The following is a 21,346-nucleotide window of genomic DNA, read 5'->3' as shown; positions in this document are numbered from 1 at the left end:
TCCAAGAAGGAAATGGCAACCCACTCCAGTATTCTTGCCTGGAAAATCCCATGGACAGAGGAGCCTGGTGGGCTACAGTCCCATGGGGTCACAAACAGTTGGACACGACTGAGCAACTTCACTTTCTTTCTTTCTCAACTTTGGGGCTTCCTCAGTGGCTGAATGGTAAGAACCTGCCTTAACAATGCAGGAGATATGGTTGGGTTCAATCCCTGGGTCAGGAAGATCCCTGAAGAAGGAAGTGGCAACTCATTCCAATATTCCTGCCTGGAAAATTCCATGGACAGAGAAACACGGTAGGCTATAGTCACTTCATGGGGTTGTAAAAGAGTCAAACACAACTTAGTGACAAAAACAACAAATAACTTCTCAACTTTAATGTAGACTAGTTTCATACTGACTTTATAAACTATCTGACTTAAAGATTTGGATGAAACAATGGTCATACTTGTGCTTGATTTTTCTAAAATAGGACAGTTAAGAAGAAATACTCACCTTGAGGATTCCTAGAAATCACCCATTATCATCCCTTCCCCTCTACACTCCTATAGCATTATCATCAAACCACCACAAAAATAAAGAGAAATTTTAAAAATAAAACTGACAACTATGAATTCATTAATCATTAGGAAGAAGATTTTAAGTTCTGTGGTTTTGTAACATTCTTACAATATCTGAATTTTAAAGATCTGCTCCAGAAATTTTTTTAAATAAAAAGTTTTATTGGAGAAAAATAGAACCACCACGTACACAGGGAAAAGAGCACAAAAATTCAACTGATACAGAACTGAAAGTCACAACTACCCAATGTTGTTTGCGATTACTTTTCCATTTCTTAAATGGCTTCCCTCAATTTTTAAAATAGTCTTGCCTATTTTTTTCAGCTGAAATAGCATCAAATTTTCAAAACACTAAGAGCCTCAGCGAAGGGACCAGCTTTTAAGATAACAAAGGTGACACCAAGTGTCTTCTAACAGGACCAATTCTACCGAAAAATTCCTGAAGCACATAACTACTGAGTCTGGTAGAACAGTAGCTCAGAGACCATCAGGGATTAGTTAGAACACTGACTTAGATGGTCCAGTATGCAGAGGGCAAACAAAAAAGCTACATTTCCCTGTCAGATGAATTCACGTAAGAAAACCAACAAGGTGCTAAGAAAATACAGGCAATGGCTGCTCAAAATAATTAAGGTGGCATTCTAAATACCACATATTATTGGACAACAGTGTGTAAATTGATGCAATTAGAAAACAGGCAGCTTAAAAAAAATATGGTCACAGGTCCTTGAGAACTCAATAAATCAATCAAGAGCAAACACAAGAGCTGAAAGTCTTCTCAGCTGAGGGTTAGGACCTAGGTATTCTTCCCAATAGCTTCAAATAGTCAAGGAAATAAACTGCTGCAAAAAGCATAATAGCAGTTCTGATTTTTATAAACCAAAACAAAATTTCTGCTTCTCTTCCAAGATCAATTCCCTTCAAAACTTCAAGGAAAAACAAACAAGGAAGCAAAACAAAACCCAAAATACAAAACCAAAAAACCACTGATGGTAAAGAGCTTTTACTCACATTATCAATTTGAAAAAAACAATACTTTTGCTGTTTTCTATGTATGAACAATCCTAGGACATTCCTCTGAAAAGCAGGTGTCCAGTGGCTATGAGAACTCTTTACCTTCAAGCAACTTTGCGAAGAATAAGATCAGCATAATACAGAATTTGAAATCCCAATGAGGGGGTGTGTGGGGAAAATGAGGAAGGATCTAGTTCTATCTAGGGCTTTAAGGAAGTTAAAATAAGGATAACAGGAAAGACTAATATGCCAACAGAAAGGAGAGTTGCTGCTGCTGCTAAGTTGCTTCAGTCGTGTCTGACTCCTAGCGACCCCATGGACTGCAGCCTACCAGGCTCCTCCATCCATGGGATTTCCCAGGCAAGAGTACTGGAGTGGGTTGCCAGTGCCTTCTCCAAAGGAGAGTTGAAGTGCTTCCAAAAAACTTTGGTAGAGAAAATAGGAATGCTAAATCCCAGGAAGCCTGTAACAATCTACAATTGGTCCAAGTCAAAGACAAAACTATCCAAACAATTTTGAAGTCTAAAGGAAGTTGAAAACTAGTTTGTGAATTTTTGCTCTTGTAAAAAGTTACAAAATGTGGGTTTGGTCTCTTTTGCAATGTTCATATTATATTCATTTTTAATACGAAGAAATAGTTGGGTTTTTCTCTCCTACCATGTTCTTCTAGCACAACTGATCAGCAATTTTCTATTTCAGCTATTTTTGTAAGTACCTGTTAATCAGCACAGTAAACTCAGGGCTGAACCATATACACACATCTCATAAATGGAACATTTTAGGATGTGTGTATACAAGACAATATGTAAGCAACTGTCCCTCTACTTGAAAACTTGTTTCCAAATAAAAATTTTAAAAACATCCCTTTCAGTGTAACAGAACATTACTTAGTAAAATATCAAGAGCTATGACAACATATTTTTCTCTTCAAGGGAAATCACAAAACAGGTGAACAATCAAGTCCAGGGTGGTTTTTCTATTTGATAAATACATCCAGAACTCTGTACAGTAAATAAAGTTTGCATGCAGTTTAAGTATCTTTAAATGACATTTTAAGCAAATAAACCTTTTGCTTCATAATTAAATGGTGTATAAGAACCCCCTCCTCCTTCTTTAATAGCCATAAGGACCTCTTCCCCAGTTCCAAATAGGAATCATGAAAACCGGGTACTTTCTTAAAGAGTTGTCTGCACATCATACTAAATAACATGCAAAGAGTTCAACAACATTCTTTTTAAAGGTATTACTCTTTAAATGGGCATGTTAACCACTGAAAAGTCACTCAACTATTCCCATTACACTGTTTCATTTGGTCATTGGTAGTATAAAAGAATTCAAACAACAACAGGTTAGTTTAGCCACTGGCTACTGTATATGACAGCAACTGCTTCAAGGCCAACAACATTTTATGCAATGTAATTGTACTGGTTTGGATTTTCTTTGTCTCTTTCCATGTAGTCTCGGTCAATTAGAGATTCTATTCTCTTCTTAAGATCAGCAGGCTGTAAGAGAAGGCAAATTTTCAGTGCATAGTTCATAACCCACTGGCGCAAGCCCCTTTACCAATACTCAATTTAAAAGAAAAAAAACAACAGCCTTCAAATCTCCTTAATTTTATTTTTTTAAACTTAAATTTATTTATTTAAATTGGAGGCTAATTACTTTACAATATTGTATTGGTTTTGCCATACATCAACATGAATCCGCCACGGGTGTACACGTGTTCCCCATCCTGAACCCCCCTCCCTCCTCCCTTCTCCTTAATTTTAAAGAGGAAAGCATGATGAAAATAAATCAGGTTAAAAATGTTTTTCTACTATACATATACTGTCATATCTTGTCCTATTGTTATATAGTACATTCTCTATTTTAAAGAGATCTGCTAAGAACCAGCTATTCTCTGTGCAAATACAAAAGACCATCATAACTTCACACAAAGAACACGTTATAGTTTAAGGAAACAGAATGCTATTAGTTTTGCCAAGATAGTTTGAGAAGATAACCAGATCCTAAATTTGGAAAAAAGCTGGTTCTCAAAGCCAGGCTTTGTTGCTGTTTTTGTTGAGTAGCCAAGTTGTGTTCAACTCTTTGAGACCTAATGGACTGTAGCACACCAGGCTCCTCTGTCCTCCACTCTCAGAGTTAACTGAAATTCAAAGTCAGGTTGCATTTTTATAAATTACAGATATACTATGGAAATCACTATTTACAAGACTACTACAACAAATGGCTTGATAAGTGAAGTTATCATTTCATATTTCAGATCTCTGTATTTCAGGTTTAATATAAGATTTAACTGTTACTTGCCCAAAATGATTTTAATTTTTAAATTCTCCTTGTTGAGAAATCAATTAAGAAAGCTTATAGCTTGTTTTCAATTGCATTCTTAGCTGTTGGGCAACAAAAGTCCACTGTCTTTTGTATCTAGCCTTAAAGAGAATATAATCTTGCTTGCTAATAGCTTTTCAGATTGTATAAAATGCCTACTTGATCAAGAAAGTTAGAAGGAAAGTAGTTTGATTGGGCAGTCAAAATTTCAGTGAAGTGTGAATTCCAAGGTTTGAAAATCAAAATGACTTGCTCTTAATTATGGCGAAAGACCAAAAATATCAGCATATTTATTATAGTGGTCCTAAAAACTTCCTTAGCTAGCTAGTATCAGTGAGCTCTCTGGCTGGAGGTGAAATGATTGTTAAGGCATAGGATGAGGGTGAGAGTGTGGTCATGAAGAGACAGTATCGTCAGCTAACAAGCATTTATGTGTCAGGCCCAGTGCTAAGTTTTTACAAGTATCATCTCATTTAAGCTTCACAATAATCCTATGAGGTAAGTACTATTATCATCTTCATTTTACAAAAGAGGAAAACAAGCTCAAAAGGTGAAAACAGCCGAGAGTCTATCCAAAGTCTAACAAGTATTTGTCATCACAAGAGTCTGGGAACCTTCGAAAACATGAGATACAGTCCAGTACGCTACCACATTGTCTAAGGTGCTTTATTACTGGGGATTTATACTGAAACATAGCCATGTGATGACTAATTTTAGTTTGCCAGAACTATCACTAAAGTTTACAAAAAGATGCCTAATGATGACATTATAGAGTTTTATTAAATTGGAATATAATTGCCTGTATGGTTTTTAATGGCCCTTACACAAGCTAACTAAACAGAAGACTTAATTAAAATAACCAAATCTGTCAAATAGCAAGGTATTCTTAGGAGAAAAAATTTTTTTAAGTAACAAAGAAGCTAAAAAAAATTAAAGTGAATAAACTTGAAAATTTCAAGTTTCAGGTATAAGAGCTTTTATAAATTGTTTTCCCCTTTTGTCATAGCTGCCCACATATGCCAACAAAGGTTTTTTTTTTTTCAAAAATCATATATATGAGCATGAGAAATGAAAACTTTTGTCCCTGTAAATGGTCTTGAGGTTTTAGTCAATGTTTTTAAGATTTGTATCTTAAAAATCTAATTTATACATACATATAAAACAATATAATTTTTATATATAAGCAGCTCAGTAACAAAATACTGAAGTACCTACCTTGACTGGAAATTTCAACTGGTTGTACACTTCTGAAACAAGGAGATTGTGGCTAAGTGTCTTTCTCATCTTCATAATTCGAACAATTGCAGCATCAATTTGATATTGTCTATCTTGAAATACTCTTTCTGTGGTACTAGCTTGTTCTTCAACCTAATAAAAAAAGTTTTAAACTTAGAAACTGTACCTGAAGTGAAACCTAAATACTTACAATAACTGTACGTTTTAGGGCCATGACACAATTAACACTTTAAATATGCTGAATTATCAAAAGAAACCTCATAAATACAGACAATGACAAAAAAAAAAATACCCTACAAACATAATTCCTGTTTGTCCTAGTGTCCTGTATCAATGAAGTAATGCCAATTTTAGTTAATAGAAAAATACCATCTTGGTTTTTCTAGAGAGACAGCTGATGAAGAATGTATCATTTCCTTTTACTCTGTTCTCAAAATCTTAATGTGTCACAAGCAGTTGCTGACCAGATTTCTGTATAACATTAGCTTATCTGTAAAAGTGACTGACACTGACATCTGATTCAAACAAAATATGGTACCACCCAGCTAAGCTAATTAGAGTCAAACTTCTTTTTTTTAGAGTCAAACTTTAAAATTTATTTTTATTTTGTAATACATAAATCAGAAATGCACAGTTTAAAAAGCCAGTTAACCAATTTTAATGTTACAGCTAGCATGTTCCTCTTTAGTACTTAAGTTAAGAGTAGTTTGGGCTTTTTTATTTTTTACCACACTGTGCAGTTTGTAGGATCTAAATTCCCCGACCAGGGATCGAATCTATGACCCTTGAAGTGGAAGCACAGAGTCTTAGCCACTGGACTGTCAGGGAAGTCCCTAGTTTGGGCAATTTGTAGTCAGCTTCTTTCTGATACAGCATACATGTTTTAAAATGACATGGTAATTCAAGGGAACATCACACCTTTGATGTGAATGTTAACAAGACAGGAACTTGTCTGCAACACTGACCTCTGTTTTATGCTAAATCACTTCAGTCATGTCTGACTCTTTGCGACCCTATGGACTACAGCCTACTAGGCTCCTCTGTCCATGGGATTCTCCAGGCAAGAACACTGGAGTGGGTTGCCATGCCCTCCTCCAGGGGATCTTCCTGACCCAGTGATTAACCTGTGTCTCTCATGTCTCTGGCATTGGCAGGTGGGTTCTTTATCACTAGTGCCACCTGGGAAGCTTAACATGGACCTCTGAAAGTGAAAGTGAAGGTTGCTCAGTCATGTCCGACTCTTTGTGACCCCATGGACTATACAGTCCATGGAATTCTCCAGGCCAGAATACTAGAGTGGGTAGCCTTTCCCTTCTCTATGGGATCTTCCCAACCCAGGGATTGGACCCAGGTCTCCCGCATTGCAGGTGGATTCTTTACCAGCTGAGCCACAAGGGAAGCCCAAGAATACTGGAGTGGATAGTCTATCCCTTCTCCAGCAGATCTTCCCGACCCAGGAATTGAACCAGGGTATCCTGCATTGCAGGCAGATTCTTTACCAACTGAGCTATCAAGGAAGCCCACATTGACCTCTACCCCATATTAAAACTTTTTCTCAAGTACTACATTAAACCTTGTTGGGATTGAAACCAACTCGTTTCAGCAAATGCGCCAGTTGCTGGTTTCCTTAATAAAAGTTTCTTACAAACTCAAATGACAAAAACAAAATATTTACTGTTGATCAAAAAAGTACTAACTAAATCATTCCATTTTCACCAAGGAAGCTGGCAGAGAAAGAAACAGAAAATATAATCTTTAGTGCTGGCGAGGGCACAGTGAGACAGGCACTCATGCTATTAGTGTAAATTAATGTATTAAGACTCTTAAAATGTCCACACTCTTTAACCCAAAAGATCTACTTCCGTGATAAATTTATAAGGAAAGATCAGAAAGATTAAGATTTAGGTACAGAGATGTACCTTGCTGTTTTATTTATAATACTAACAAGTTATAAATTTAACTGCCCAACAATAGACATTGGCTGAATAAATTATTAGAGCTGCATAAAAGAATATTGTGTGGCCATCTCCCATTTTATCAAGAGGTTTAGTAGCATGGAAAAATAAAGACCTAAAATACACAAAAAGCAGTATATAAAACTATGTTGAGTATTAGGCCCAACTGTGTACACCCTACCCCCTGCTGCTGCTGCTGCAGCCAAGTTGCTTCAGTCGTGTCTGACTCTGTGTGACCCCATAGACGGCAGCCCACCAGGCTCTGCCATCCCTGGGACTCTCCAGGCAAGAACACTGGAGTGGGATGCCGTTGCCTTCTCCCCTACCCCCTGCAAAACCCTGCAAAATCAAATACTGAAATACACTGAGCTAGATACAGGCCCAGATAATATTAATGCTGATGGTGGTATTCTAGGCTAAAATCTTCTCTATAAATCTTTACTATGAACACATATAATTCCAGTACATAAGGATGAGGAGAATGCAAAAAAAAAAGTACCGTTTCTTTCATCTGAATTTGATTGATCTTTATCCTGAAAAGTTTGTGCTTGAAATCATCATTACAAATGAACTTGTCACCATCTTCGATATCTTTACCCTTTGGATTTTTCGCCAGAACTCTGGCTTTGCCACAGGCCAATGACTGCAATGTTCTCCTTAACTCTCCATCCTCTGAAGAAGAAAGAGTGGTTTAGCTATCTGTTACTAGCACATCAACATGGACAGCTATATTCAACCTCAGTCTAGCTTCTACCCTACCCATCTATTACAATTGTTTCCCTTTTCCTGAAGGTTCATGAACAACATCCTCCTTATCCCATCCAATCGCTTTTTTCCTGGTCATCCTCTAAAGGCTTCAATTATCACTCCATGTGGATCACCATCACATCTTCAGAAATGACATCCCACTTTTCCCTAGTCCCACATTTAAAGGCTACCTCCACCTGGCTCTTTTATGCTCATCAATTTCAGTATTCCAATATTTTAGTCATCATCTTTCCCATAAAACTGCATCTTCTTTCCAACTGTTAGTCATGAAGCCACCAACCTACTCTGGTGAGAAATCCTGGAATCATCTTTTAACTCTTTCCTCTCCTTCATCCTCCATGTATCCAGTAGTTGCTTCCTTACAGAGGCCTTGTCTCTCTCCTCATTGGCCTCATTGTAGTCTAAGCTCTTTACCCCACGAGCTTCTGGCCTGGAATCTCTTCAACTTCCAAGCTGCCCTACTATCTACTGATTCTAGGCAAGCTGCCCAAATGACTCCTGCCCAAGGTGTGCTCATTCCTTTCTTCCGTACCTTTTCTCATGGTATTTCCTCCTGCAACATAACTAAAATTTGAAGGCCCAGCTCAAACCCTACTTCCTTCATGAAGGCGCTCCCCACTGTGCCAGTCCACAGTAATCTCTTGCTTCAATGAACTAACACACTCTGTCAAAACCACAGACTGGTACTCACTGGTTGTGAAATTATTTTAAGTGTCATTTCCCCCTTTCCCCATGGTTCTAAGTGCTGAGGAGAGGGATTATTTCTTTAGGGTCCCCCAGACCACTTAATCAAGTGGGCTGCACATAGTGGACACCAAATAATGCTTGCTACAAACCTATTCCAGTAGCCTGCTTGATCTCTTCTAAGCTGAACTCCTCTCCCTCATTAAACATTAGCAGCACCAGTGTTTGAAAAAGAGAGACCTGGAGTTCTTTTTTACCCTGTTGGAGAAACAAGTGTTTAGCCATCACTTTTTTTAAAAACCACATGAAGATTAATCGAGTAACTAATCTCTTACTGGAAGAGCATTTTTCAATTAGTGGATTTAAAAATACAGATTAACATTATCCAGAAAAGCCAGTATGTTCAACGGAGGGTTTAGGTGTGATCCTACCTAAAATAGGGAGGAAGGATTGAGTAACCTTTCTACAGGTCTTTTGTAAGCCTTATAATTAAAACAGAACAACAAAGTAATGAAAATTAATAACTCAGCTTATGTGTCACTACACATATTACAAGCAGTAAGAAATCACTATTTCAATGCATTTTCAATTTGTCTGATTCAGATTAGTCATGAAAAGCTGTAAGATTTTTTGAAATTAGATATGAGAACTGTTCCCCTTAACACCCACTCTCTTCTCTAGCTCCCAGCAACAAAAAAAGAAGTTTCCTGTCAAAAGTGGCAGCTTGAATTTTGCATCCACAGGTGGGGAAAGGATGTGGGAGAAAAGTTACTGGTTTTGTTTTGCAGCAGAGCCCAATCAAGTGTGGAAAAGACCACATTCATATACACAGAGCTGTGACAAGCTATCACTATGTCATGCACATATATAAGACAAAGTTATAAAACACCTTAAAAACCTTCAAGTTAAGAGGGATGATCTCAGTATCAAAGATGAAGATGAAAACTAAGTTGGGGGAATATCCACTTACCTCTTTAAACTCTGCCTTTAGTACGCAGTGTCCTAGAGTTGATTGCCATTGAAGTTTCCTGCCACTATGTTTGCCAAGGTAAAATGTCTTGAAAATCTCCTGAAGTTTTACCATCTACAATAAATAATGCTTTTTTTAAGCTCTGTATCCAGTATCACATTCACTACTTTTTTATATTTACATGTGTAAAAATGTGTGGAAGTTTTAAAGACTATACCCAATAGGGCCACTGATCACTTTGATGTTAGGTAATAACCACCAAATTTAATAGTATTAATCAGATTCACCCTCTCTGATCTGTCTGCAATATTTTATCATCCTCTCCTTTTAAAAAAATATTTATTTATAAACTTAGTTGCAGTATATGGGATATAGTCCCTGACCAGGGATCGAACCTGGGCCCCCTGCATTGGGAGCTGGGAGTCTTAGCCACTGGACCACCAGGGAAGTCCCATCCCCTCTTCTGAAACGTTCATCTCCAATGCTTTTTGTGCCTCTGTACCATGCTGGTTCCTTTATCTCATTAGTGTTTCTTCATTGGTTTCCTTCATAGGTTCCTCTTCCTACCACCTACCAATTGTGAGTCTTTTTCAAAGTTCTGCCTTAGGCCTGTTCCTCTTGTTTCCACATTTTCTCTCTTAATGAGGGAGATCTGTTCCCTGGCCTTCTATGATCATCTTCATGAAGGACTCAGTATCTATCTCTCTAGCCTTAACCCCTTTCTTAAGCTTCAGTCTTGGGTTAAGACATTTCCCCAGGAGTTAGGACGGATTTACTCAAGTATCCATCACTCAGCTATCCCACCCTCCAGCCCAGGTAATATACCATCAAGAGTTTTTGAGAGTTGGGCAGTGACAGGTACTAATACAATCTGGGGATCTGAAAGAAGAGTCAAGGACATTGGCTCCAAACTCAGGAATTGGCATCTTAATAAGCTATGCTCTAATGATACTAAGTACAAGAGTAATATAAATAAAAGAATAAAACATTAAAAACACTTGACATTTGGTGTGGGTGTGTTTACACAAACTTTTAAAACAGTAACTCTTACCTCTGGTGGTAAATGAACTTCCATAGGCACATATGTTGGCCAGTAACCCATTGTCAGGATATTCACAGTTAATTCAATATTCCCAGGTACATTCTGGTTCTGCATATACTACAATAAGATCAACACACACTGAGATCTTAAAAAATAAAAATGCATACATTTCATGCCATAAAAATGACCCATTCAAGAAGTTCCTCACTATAAAACTACACGTGAATACTGACCATTTTAAAAATAAAAGGCAAAACTATTAAAAGGACTATAAATGAAGCCTATATTAAAAGCGCCAGAGAAGTACACCAGGTAACATTTTGCTACTATGTACACAAGGATCAGGTGATTCCTTCAGAGGCATTAACAACTTAAATAATTTCTCACATATGACTGGGCTGTTATAGGATTTCTTCTCCATTCTTTTCCCCATACCACCTGCAGTATCCATTTTTGAAGACCCCTACATGGCTTGGAAACCCTGGCAGCAACCTCCCATTCCTCAGCCCACCAGCCAGCCCAAGTGTCTGGTTTTTCACTTGTTCCACTGTGTGTTTGCAGGGAGTCACCTGAAATGGCGGAGGAAGAAGGGGAGAGGGCAAAGCAGGTAAACCCTATTCTGTAGCTACTACAGAGGACCCATGATCCTACTAACTCTGATCTTTCTCTTGAGCCTTCCACTCTCATCTCTCATCATAACATAGTGGTAAAGAAATCACTGTTAAAACCCTAGGAGAGGAAAATCTATCTTGCTATCACTATTACCTATGATCGTAAATGTTTCAGAACTAGCTTCTACCAACATCTGCACAATATATAGATCTAGCGTTTCATTCCCAAGGTCCCCAAAGGCCTTCTACAAACACTCTATCACCTCCTCCATCTCCATCACTAGCTCTGAACACGCAACCACCAGTGATTAGATGCTAGAAGCCCTGCTTTCACTAGCTACAGCCTTTCCTGTTCTGACTTCTGCTCAATACATTTCATCTCTATTTTTGTGTTATTTCAGGAGTATATTGAGAATAAATTTTGAAGTAGGTCAAATATACTTACATTTCATTGGTGATTATTTTCTTCTACTGTGACTATCATCTAAGTTGCTATGAAGTATTTATAACAAATATAAGTTTCTACTTATCCTCTTCAGTACAAACCAAAGTAAGAAGATAACTAAATACATTTAAGTTGGAGGAGTTAAGAGTTTAACTCACTTTTACCTGTTTGAACTGAATCATGATGTCTTTAGAAAGTTCCATGTCTTTAAACATTCCTTCAAGTTTGCTGGTGAAAGCAGCTCCACATTCTAGTAAAGATGTTTGTACATTTACAATAGTTTAAAGTGGTTAAAAAAAAAGAATTTAGAATTGAAAACATGAAATGTAAAACTTACTTTAGGATGAAATATGGTCTGTAAGTATTCATAAGAATAAAAAAAAGCCTTACCCCAAAAGTGTATGCCCCACTAAATCAGAGTCAAATCTTAATCCTGTAGTAACTTTATCTACTTTTTAGGCACAAGATAAATGGGAAATTTTATACAAATGATTAAAAACAAGAACAATGTTTTATTTTTTAAAAAACTCACGACAGCTCTGCATATGTAAATAGGTTGGAAACCTCATGAGCTTACTCAATTTACATTTTTAGTCATATGAACTTACAATGACTGACAAAAGAGGCAACTGACTGAAAGAGTAGAAATTAAGCTAATATTTTCTCTCAGAAATTAAAGAAGAAAAGGATCAGAAGAATGACAAACATACCATGTTTAAGTTTGGACAGCATTGATTTTTCAGCATCTACAGATGCACTTTTCCCAACTAAAAGGCGCTTGGCTAAATCTTTCTTATAGAAGGCCTCAAAAACATCCTTACCTATATAAATCATAAAACACAACTCTTATATTCCAATATAAGGTTTTGACACAGTTGACTCAAAGTGCTTAATAAATCACACCATTAACCCAAGTCATTTAAATGTACACATTTTATCCAAGTTTTCTAAATGCAAGAAACATTAGAGGTAGATTTTTGTGCCAGCCATTTCAAAACTTCTTTGCTGTAAAGAATTAAGACTGAATTTACTTCTCCTTAGAAAAGCTTTAGTTGACTAGTAATTTTCGCATCAATACTCCTGAGATTAAAATAAGTAGCAAAATTCAAGACTCTTAACAGTGGAAAAGTCGGAGCACAAGGCAATTCAGCAACATTCCTCAAGTACCCCAATAAATTAAATGCAAAGAATTTAATAGAATTTTAAGTATTTAATCCCCAAGTAAATATACCTTACAGGTTGATTTTACTCGCCAGTTTCTCTGTTGAGTGCTTTGTTTTAAAAGAATAATATTAAAACAAAAATACGTACCATATATAAATCTAAATATAATCATAATCTTATCCAACATTTTTTCAAGTTCTTCATCGGTAGCTTCTTTGTTCCCTGCACGAAGCTTTGAATCCACATACTTCGCTAAAATGGGGGAAAAGTTTGTTGTTCAGTGATCATCAGTACCCATGAGGTACTGGTCACTATAAATACCAAACAGGAGTATGATATACTGAGTATTTCGATGTTTTACACGTACACATGCATTTTTTAAAAGTTTCCAAAGTCAGGGAGATCAAGCGACTTGTTCAGCGTCACAGAGTTAAAAAATACAAGAGCTTCAACTCAAACCCAAGTCTTCTGGCTCCAGACCTAATGTACTTTCTACCATACTGATGGGATAAAGAAACTCTGGTGGGGGGATGGTGGTGGAGGTGTTTACAGCCTTGTGCAGGAGTCAAAGTCACTGAAAGACAGTGACTTTGGAATATCTTCTGGAATGTTCATTTTACACTGATGGTAGGCAATATGAAATACTACTTTTCTATTGAAACAAATCAGATACATTACAGAGTAGGAGGCAAAAATTGCAAAAATTTTAAGGGTAAATAGTAAACCAACAAAATTTCATCCTTTTAGTGAAGGATCTTCTCAGGTACCTCCTCCTCTGACCCAGGTGGGGGAAACTGAGAAGAACTGCAGTACACCACACTCTTTACTCTAAATTGGCCCAGATTCCAAGGTTTATTTTCATCTTGAACATTCTTTCTCACTGGCAACTGCAATTTTGTGCTAGCCTTTCCTGTGTGTGGGCCTCTAGAAAAAGTACCCTGTCCCACCTCTAAATTGCTCTAGGCTTGTAAAACAGCTATCAAGCTTTTTATATATAAAAAGTAAACAGGGTCCAATGTACTGTATTACAAAGAAAAATCATGTTTGATAATGTGGGCTTTGAGATATTCTTTAGCATGAAGGACTACTCCTTGCATCCGGCTTCTTAGAAACCACCAACTAAGCAACTAGAAATAAATTAGACTGTTATTGAAAGACATGGCAAAAAGATGTTAATATACAAAGCCTTATGAAAGAAGAACATTAAATGGGAAAAGGGAGTGGAAAAATACCTATAAGTTCAGCAGGCTTGTTTGGTCTTTTGTTAATGAATGTTTCAAATGCTTCTTTCATAGCATTGATAAACTTTTCATTCTTCAGGAAACAGATATCAATTATATGGTCAACCTTATCTTTAAAATCCAGCAATTCTTGAACCATGGTTTTATCCTTTTCAGGATTAATTACAATAGTGCTACCAAACGCCTAAAAAAACAGAAATGAATTTTTACTAGAATTTAATTCTCTGCAATGAAAACAATCCCCCAAATCATATTTTAAGTATACACATACCCACATACTTTAAAATTTCAAAAAATTAAATAAAATAAAGCAGGTTCTGAAATCAAGAAAAGAAGATAAAAGTGATAAAACATCCAGACTGATGCCACTCATCTATAATCACAAGGTAAGGAATAGCCACTGGGTATAAAATATCATAATGGGGTCTTATTATAGAAGTTTCTAGGGTTTTTTTTCCTACTTTTAAAGTCAGCTTGAATTTTTTAAAATGGCAATATGCCTTCAGTGTAAGATCAAAGGAAAGAAATTTGGATCCTTAAAAAGTCCTATTCCTTTTCCCACATTCACTACTATAATTATTGGAGCTAGAAATCACATCAGACATCAAGAAGAGAACTGTTTTATTGTTAATTTGCCACATGGCTATCATTCTCAAGTTGACTGCTCTCAAAACTCCCATTACTTGAAAAACAAAAGGATCTAACAAATAAGAAAACACTTATTGGTATGTACTCTAAGTGTACAGATTATAAGCCATGAGAGGAAAAAAAATGGTTAATGTTAATACCTTAATGTATTCAATCCATTGTTGTAAGAGAACCTGAACGCCACCTCGAACTCTACTGAAGAGCTGATACAGGAGAGATAAATCTTGAATTCGGTTTTCATCAAGGAGGTTATTTAAACCTGATTTTTGAAACATTTGGTATTTTAAAAAAAAGTGAACAAAAATGTCAGGTATTTTAATGAAAAAGAAGTTAAAATTATTCTGATACTGGTTTGAACTATGACTAGTCTGTGAATTTTAATATAGAGATGTGCTTTGAATGAAACTCACAGAGATAATTACCTTTCCAAGTGAAAACTAAATATAGGGAACTTATATAAAAACAAAAATTATATAAAGGTCTGTACCATTTAACATAGTAGATCACATGTATAAACCAACTTATAAAAATTGGTCTGTGTAAATATGGTATTCTTGGGCTTCCCTTGTGGCTCAGATGGTAAAGAATCCGCCTACAATGCAGGAGATCCAGGTTTGATCCCTGGGTTGGGAAGATCCCCTGGAGAAGGGAAAGGCTACCCACTCCAGTATTCTGGCCTGGAGAATTCCATGGACTGTATAGTCCATGGGGTCGCAAAGGGTAAGACATGACTGAGTGACTTTCACTTCACTTTCAAATGCATGTTACAAATACCTCATATGTGCAATAGCCATATTATATTTGTATTACTATACACAGTTATATTTCAGAGTATTGGATAAGGCCTGTGGTATATAAAAATTATGCATCAATAGGCTAAGTTTAAATGAATCCTAAAGTATTTGATTTTCAGAATGAAATAAAAGTATTAACTGCATTAAAGTTCTAAGATATTTTATACAAAAGATGGCTGGAAAGGTAAGACTTTTGCCTGTTTGTAACACTGTTAATGTAAAATTCAGGGTATACTCATATATCACTTAGGATTAATAGACATGCTTGGTTTTATATGCTAGAAACAAAATACTTTAGTGCAAAAAGGAATGCACTTCCTTATTATTTAATATACTTAATATTTATATACTTTATTTAATATTAAATACTTAATATTTACTATTTCCTTATTATTATTCCTTATTTAATTTTCCTTAAAAATTAAGAATCCCCAAATTCCTACTGTTTCTTTACTGGAGTTGGTTAAGACTCCTCTCATCTCATTTCTTGTATCTTTACAGTTAAGGAAAGAGGCACCTCCTGAAAGTTTACTGTGATGAACGGGGGCAAAGCATTGTGTCCTACCTCAGGAATGCAGCAATCTATCAAACCTTTAAAAAGGCAAGCTTTAAAAATGTTTCTACTTGTTTGCTACTATTTTAAAAGTAATCTCTTATTTGTAAATTGCCAATTACCTTTCTGAAGAATTGCTGTTAAGTGTTCTCCTAGAAGTTGTTTTTCCACAGTAGCAATTAATGACTTTCTATAAGGAAAAAAAAAGTTTAGAGTTAGACATTTGATTCTGCTGAAAATTTAGTCTCTCTTGGGGGATAAAAAAAGTAACTAGCTCACTTTGTTAATTTCAGTATTCCTACTCTTCTGTATAAATTTATTGTGCTCAGTTACTCTACTCTATGCCTAGAAGGAAAACATTGTGTATTTCGAAATTTTGGTATATCACAAAATAAATATTTCCATGGTCTTGCCATGGCTGGCTTTTCCTAAACTTCTCTGCTTTTACTAGGAAGTATTTATCTGCTTATAGGAATTCCTTGGCTGGTAATATTTAGGAAAGCAGAGAAATACTTTCTCCTATGAACACTTGCTGAATTTTAATCAGCCTGAAGATGTCAAAGATCACATTAGCTTTTAATACTATTTTTTAATTACATGCTAAACACATATGGACAACCAATAATCAAATCCTTGACTAACCTAATTAAGTAGGGAAAAGAACAACTTGAAGTTTGCATTATGAAAACAACTGTTAAAGTCTTAAGTTTTACCTTAAAATACTTACTAACATTTGGGATGCCCAAAGTGCCTTAAGTGATTCCACAGCACAGATTAAGGCTATTAGGCTGAGCGTGTAATACTTACTGGGTGGTCTGATCTAAGTAAGTAATAAGTCTGTCTGCTTCTTCTTCTAGACGTTTATTAACATGATGAAGGTATTCAGGAACCTACAAAGATAAGTTTTTTATATATTGTTTTCCTCCCCATAAATCATTTAGTAAATGTCAAGTCCAAAAGATCCTGGGAGTAGCCCTGTCAAATGTGACAAGGTTGAATCATATGTAAAATCACATGTAAAATTACAGCAGCATTACTTTTGGAAGATAAATGAAAGGGCAGCTTACGTTCTATAAAAGTAGGGTCTATTATGAGACACAGTAGATTTATTCATCATCATTTTTAAATACCTCTCTTTCCTGCATTAATTTTTGGCCTTCAGCTGCGTACAGTCGGTTAGTTTCTTCCAAAAATCGTTGTTCAAAAGAATCCTGATAAATCTGGGATAAGGTAACAAAGTAAAGAAGCTCAATTATTCAATAAATGTTTATGAATGCCTCTATGTGAACAGCATTATGAGTCTGGCTTTTTTTAAGTTTTTTTGGCCGCACCATGGGGTTTGTGGGATCTTGGTTCCCTGAACAGGGATTGAACCCAGGCCCCTCAGCAGTGAGAGCATGGAGTTCTAACGACTGGACCGCCAGGAAATTCTGTGTTTGTTTTTTAAACATCAGACTAGGTACAGCAATCAGTTCTATAGTAAGTGAAGTAGTTAACTTACTTGCAAATCAGAGAGCATGCTTAGAAGGCTTCGGAGTAAACTTCTATCAATTGCTTCACCATTCCTCTCCCTCTCAATCAAAAGAAGAATGCCATCAATTGTCTTATTCTGGACTTTCTGATCACTTATAATATGAGCCCTAAATAATTCCAGTCCCATGTCCCTAAAATAAAAAAAAAATACACAAAATCTAAATTAATTTAAAACGATACCACTTCTGGAGAAGCTTGCTTAACTTCTCGCCACATGTTAATTAGGGTTCCAGGCTTTGAAGCAACAACTGTAGAAGTATAAAATCCACATATTTAATTTTAAATAATATTATTAGATTAAAGCATACAGGAAACTCATTGTCTTTAATGAGAACTGAAGCTAAATTCCCATCTTCCTCCATAACTAAGTTTTATTGATTTATTTCCTTTGGTGGATTTCTTCCTTGGTCAAATCAAGAGACAAAATTAGTTCAAAGCTATAAAATGGTCTTCACTGTACTTGTAATGAAGGCTTAATTGCTCATTTGTCATCTGCCTTCAGTACTCAAAAATGAGTGAACTCTGATAATTGCTGTAGGTAAATGCTAGGCACATGGTGCGGGCAAGAGCTCATTATACTCTTCTATTTTTGTGTATACATGGAATTTTCCCTAATAATGTTAAAAGATAATGAGTGAACTCTTGATCAGCAACAAAATGATGCATATTCAGACAGTCCAGAGCAAACTTCAATCCTTTTGGCTAACAAAAAAACTTCTTCATAAATTTTTGTATACTCAGGGAATGTTAGCTATGAATATTAGCAGAGAAGACATAAATAAGAAGGTAAAACTGCTATAAATACAAGTCTAGAAGCTAAATGTGAGTTTTTAGGAGAATATTCCCTGTATTACTCTCTTCTATTAGTGTAATTAAGATTTGACTATGATTTGTTAACATATCTTTTCATAATTTTTTTCTTGCATCCTTACCAAATGGATGGTAGCATTGAATTCTGAAGAACATAAGTCCTATCCAGAAACAAAAAGATGCTCCTGATCATGATCTGTCAATGAAAAAAAGAATCAAACAATTTTTTATATGTTGTGAAGCTGATATATTTTATAAAAGAAGACTACACGGTTTACTTATATATATACTAGACTACTAGGATCAAACATACAGATTAACACATCTGAGAATATGCCCATACCATTTTTAATTAAACTATTAATAAATCTTAACTCTTGCTGTAGTTTCTAGGGAAAAAAAGACACTTAAAATGGTCTATGACCTCTTTGCAACTTGAAAATTAACTAAAAATCAAAACAGAATCAAGGGGCATATAATTTTTCCTCAGCAACAGTTCTCAGGGTGAAACTCTTAAAATTGTACACGTGGGATTTTGGGTGTGTGGGATGGATTTTAAGATTTTTAACTTGCAGAATATAAGGTTTAAAATAATACCAGATTGGGAAAAAGGAAAGGTTGTGATGTGAATAAGCTAAAGTGCAGGACCAGTAGGCACTTTGCTAGGTAACCAAATAACAGGTTGGATAGCCATTAAGACTGACAAAATGTAACACTTATTTATAGTGCTACAAAAATAAAAATGATTCTAAGGTATAAGTCATTCTAAAATACTGGTTTACCCATAACTTGCCATTTGAAAGTAGAAAACTCAACCAAAATTAGTTTTAAGTCCCCCTATTGCAAAACTTTTAAAACTAATATTCTTGTATTTGAAGAAACTTATTTTAACTACAATATTTAACTGAAATGTAATACTTTTTGCCATCTTACCATCTGCCTACAATGGTTCTGCCAACATCTATCAATCTTCTTCAGAAAAAGAACACTATCCAAAGAGTCTGTGAAATACACGTTAAGGATATCTTAAAAATGCTTAGGACAAGTAATACATGCAATGTTTAAGAACACATTTGTCTTAAATATGGAAAGCCCTACATATTAAATGAAACTAAATAGTACTTATAGAACAAAATGCTACTTCTTAAAAACATGTTAGAGTCCACTAAGAAAGGAAAAAACCTTTAAAAACAAGTCTTAGGGACTCCCCCAGTGATCCAGTGGTTAAGACTGTGCTTTCACTCCAGGGGCCATGAGTTTGATCAATCTATGGTTGGGAACTAAGAACCCACATGCCACAAGGTCAAAACAAAACAACAAAAAGCAAGTCTTAGATGTAATTGAGCATTGTGTTTTCAGTTTATTATTTCCTGATTATCTTTCCTCAAATGGAAATTTGTGAGGACAATAAGAGTAAAGACATAAAGAAATTTTATTTACGTTAGTGGTACAATGTAGATTTGGACCCTAATTAGAGGTAAAAAGTGAAATTTTACTTCGTTTCCCTAGAGGCAAGATGAACAAAACCCAACAAATCTACAAAACATAGGCATTCCATTTTAAGCTGGTTTAAAAAGTGAGGGACAGAGGGAGGAAAAGATGAAAATACAAGGTTTTTTTGTTTTTAAAAGGATATTCTCTGAACTGATGAATCTGTGCTTTGATGTGATCTTCACAAATCTGTCTCAGCTGTTTGTACAAGTTTGCAGAAATCTTGTAAGAACAGAGATTTTCCACAGCCTGCAAAATTAAACACATACTTTCTTAAGGAGTGAGTGTGTCTCTGTATATATATTTCTTGATTATTTACATCTAATTCCTATTATTTGTTATTTCTACCATGTCAACTTATTAAAAAGGATGTCATCCATTTAAAACACAAGGTAAAACAACCAAATATCAATGCAATTAGTGAACTTTTTTCATAACCAGTGTAGTATACCACCCCTCCCCAAATCTGTTTATTCTGGCAGTATAGTTTAAGTATGGGGGGAATCAACCCAAATTCTCCACTTGTAAAGACACTGAATTTATAACAACTGCTACATATAAATTCTGTCTTATTCATAAAAATGTTAATTGTTTTCCTAAGCAGAATTCCATTTTGAGTTTGAAAAATAATTTTACCAACTGTTTATTAGGTAGTTTGGGGAGAAGGGAAAGGCTACCTACTCCAGTATTCTGGCCTAGAGAATTCCATGGACTGTATAGTCCATGGGGTTGCAAGGAGTTGGACACAACTGAGTGACTTTCACTTTCACTGGGCAGTCCAACTACCACTGAATTTAAATTTATTTATACTTTCTTTGGTTTTCCTGAACAGAGCAATCCAGAATTTGTTGCAAGCAGTGTTATAAGAATGAAATAATTATACAAGGATTTGTCTCCAACACTGCAGCTTAAGAATATTTAAATAAAGACGTTTTAAATTTTGCACAATGGAATAAACATTAATTACTAAAGAAATACTGAATTTTTATTTCTTCTAATAGTTGGATTGGTCTTTTATAGTCAAATCCCAAAAGGACAAAACTGAGATTTCACTGAGTTTCTTCTTAGGTGTATCAAAAGACTTTCAAATTTAATACAACAGGCATGGTAGAACTCTGAAATAGTCTACAATTCCAACTAGTAATGACTTAAGTATAACACCAGGATTTCTTTCTCACCACAACAGAAGGCAAAAATTCCATTAAAATTGACTCTAAGGGACCATCCAAGTCCTGTTGGTTGGATTGGAATTTTATAAATATGTAGTTGGAAGTCATATTCCCAGCATGCAGGTCCAGCAAATAAACTCATAAATGAAAAGAAAGCTTAAATGAAACCACTTATACTAAAGGAGGAAAGGTGCTACACCTTACCAGCAAATAGCAGACCACTTAGATCCAGCAGCTAACGAGGAATAAGGAAGCTAAGTTCCTGCTGGCCACCACTTATGATGGGGCCTTGGGTCAGGCCACAAATGTCTAAGAGTGCGTTTATTTCAT

General features: G+C 35.6%; 1 protein-coding gene across 2 annotated transcripts in view; it reads right to left on the bottom strand.

Moving 5' to 3' along the window:
• Positions 1-754: 754 nt before the first annotated feature.
• Positions 755-21,346, bottom strand: part of CUL4B (cullin 4B) — a 32,140-nt gene continuing 11,548 nt past the window's right edge. For both annotated transcript variants that reach the window (XM_068962825.1, XM_068962826.1), the window contains 18 exons: positions 19,993-20,096; positions 19,290-19,359; positions 18,479-18,552; positions 17,515-17,677; positions 17,144-17,233; positions 16,821-16,903; positions 16,136-16,203; positions 14,807-14,925; positions 14,010-14,202; positions 12,925-13,029; positions 12,324-12,434; positions 11,778-11,863; positions 10,567-10,674; positions 9,516-9,629; positions 8,698-8,803; positions 7,593-7,765; positions 5,118-5,270; positions 755-3,076 (listed from right to left, as the gene is read on the bottom strand). In XM_068962825.1, the coding sequence (XP_068818926.1) occupies positions 2,981-3,076; positions 5,118-5,270; positions 7,593-7,765; positions 8,698-8,803; positions 9,516-9,629; positions 10,567-10,674; positions 11,778-11,863; positions 12,324-12,434; positions 12,925-13,029; positions 14,010-14,202; positions 14,807-14,925; positions 16,136-16,203; positions 16,821-16,903; positions 17,144-17,233; positions 17,515-17,677; positions 18,479-18,552; positions 19,290-19,359; positions 19,993-20,096 (2,016 nt within the window). In that variant the 3' untranslated portion in view covers positions 755-2,980. The remainder of the gene's footprint in view (positions 3,077-5,117; positions 5,271-7,592; positions 7,766-8,697; positions 8,804-9,515; positions 9,630-10,566; positions 10,675-11,777; positions 11,864-12,323; positions 12,435-12,924; positions 13,030-14,009; positions 14,203-14,806; positions 14,926-16,135; positions 16,204-16,820; positions 16,904-17,143; positions 17,234-17,514; positions 17,678-18,478; positions 18,553-19,289; positions 19,360-19,992; positions 20,097-21,346) is intronic.

Source organism: Capricornis sumatraensis, chromosome X, assembly GCF_032405125.1.
Source record: "Capricornis sumatraensis isolate serow.1 chromosome X, serow.2, whole genome shotgun sequence".
Taxonomy (NCBI): Eukaryota; Metazoa; Chordata; class Mammalia; order Artiodactyla; family Bovidae; genus Capricornis; species Capricornis sumatraensis.
This window is presented reverse-complemented; position numbering and strand designations above follow the sequence as displayed.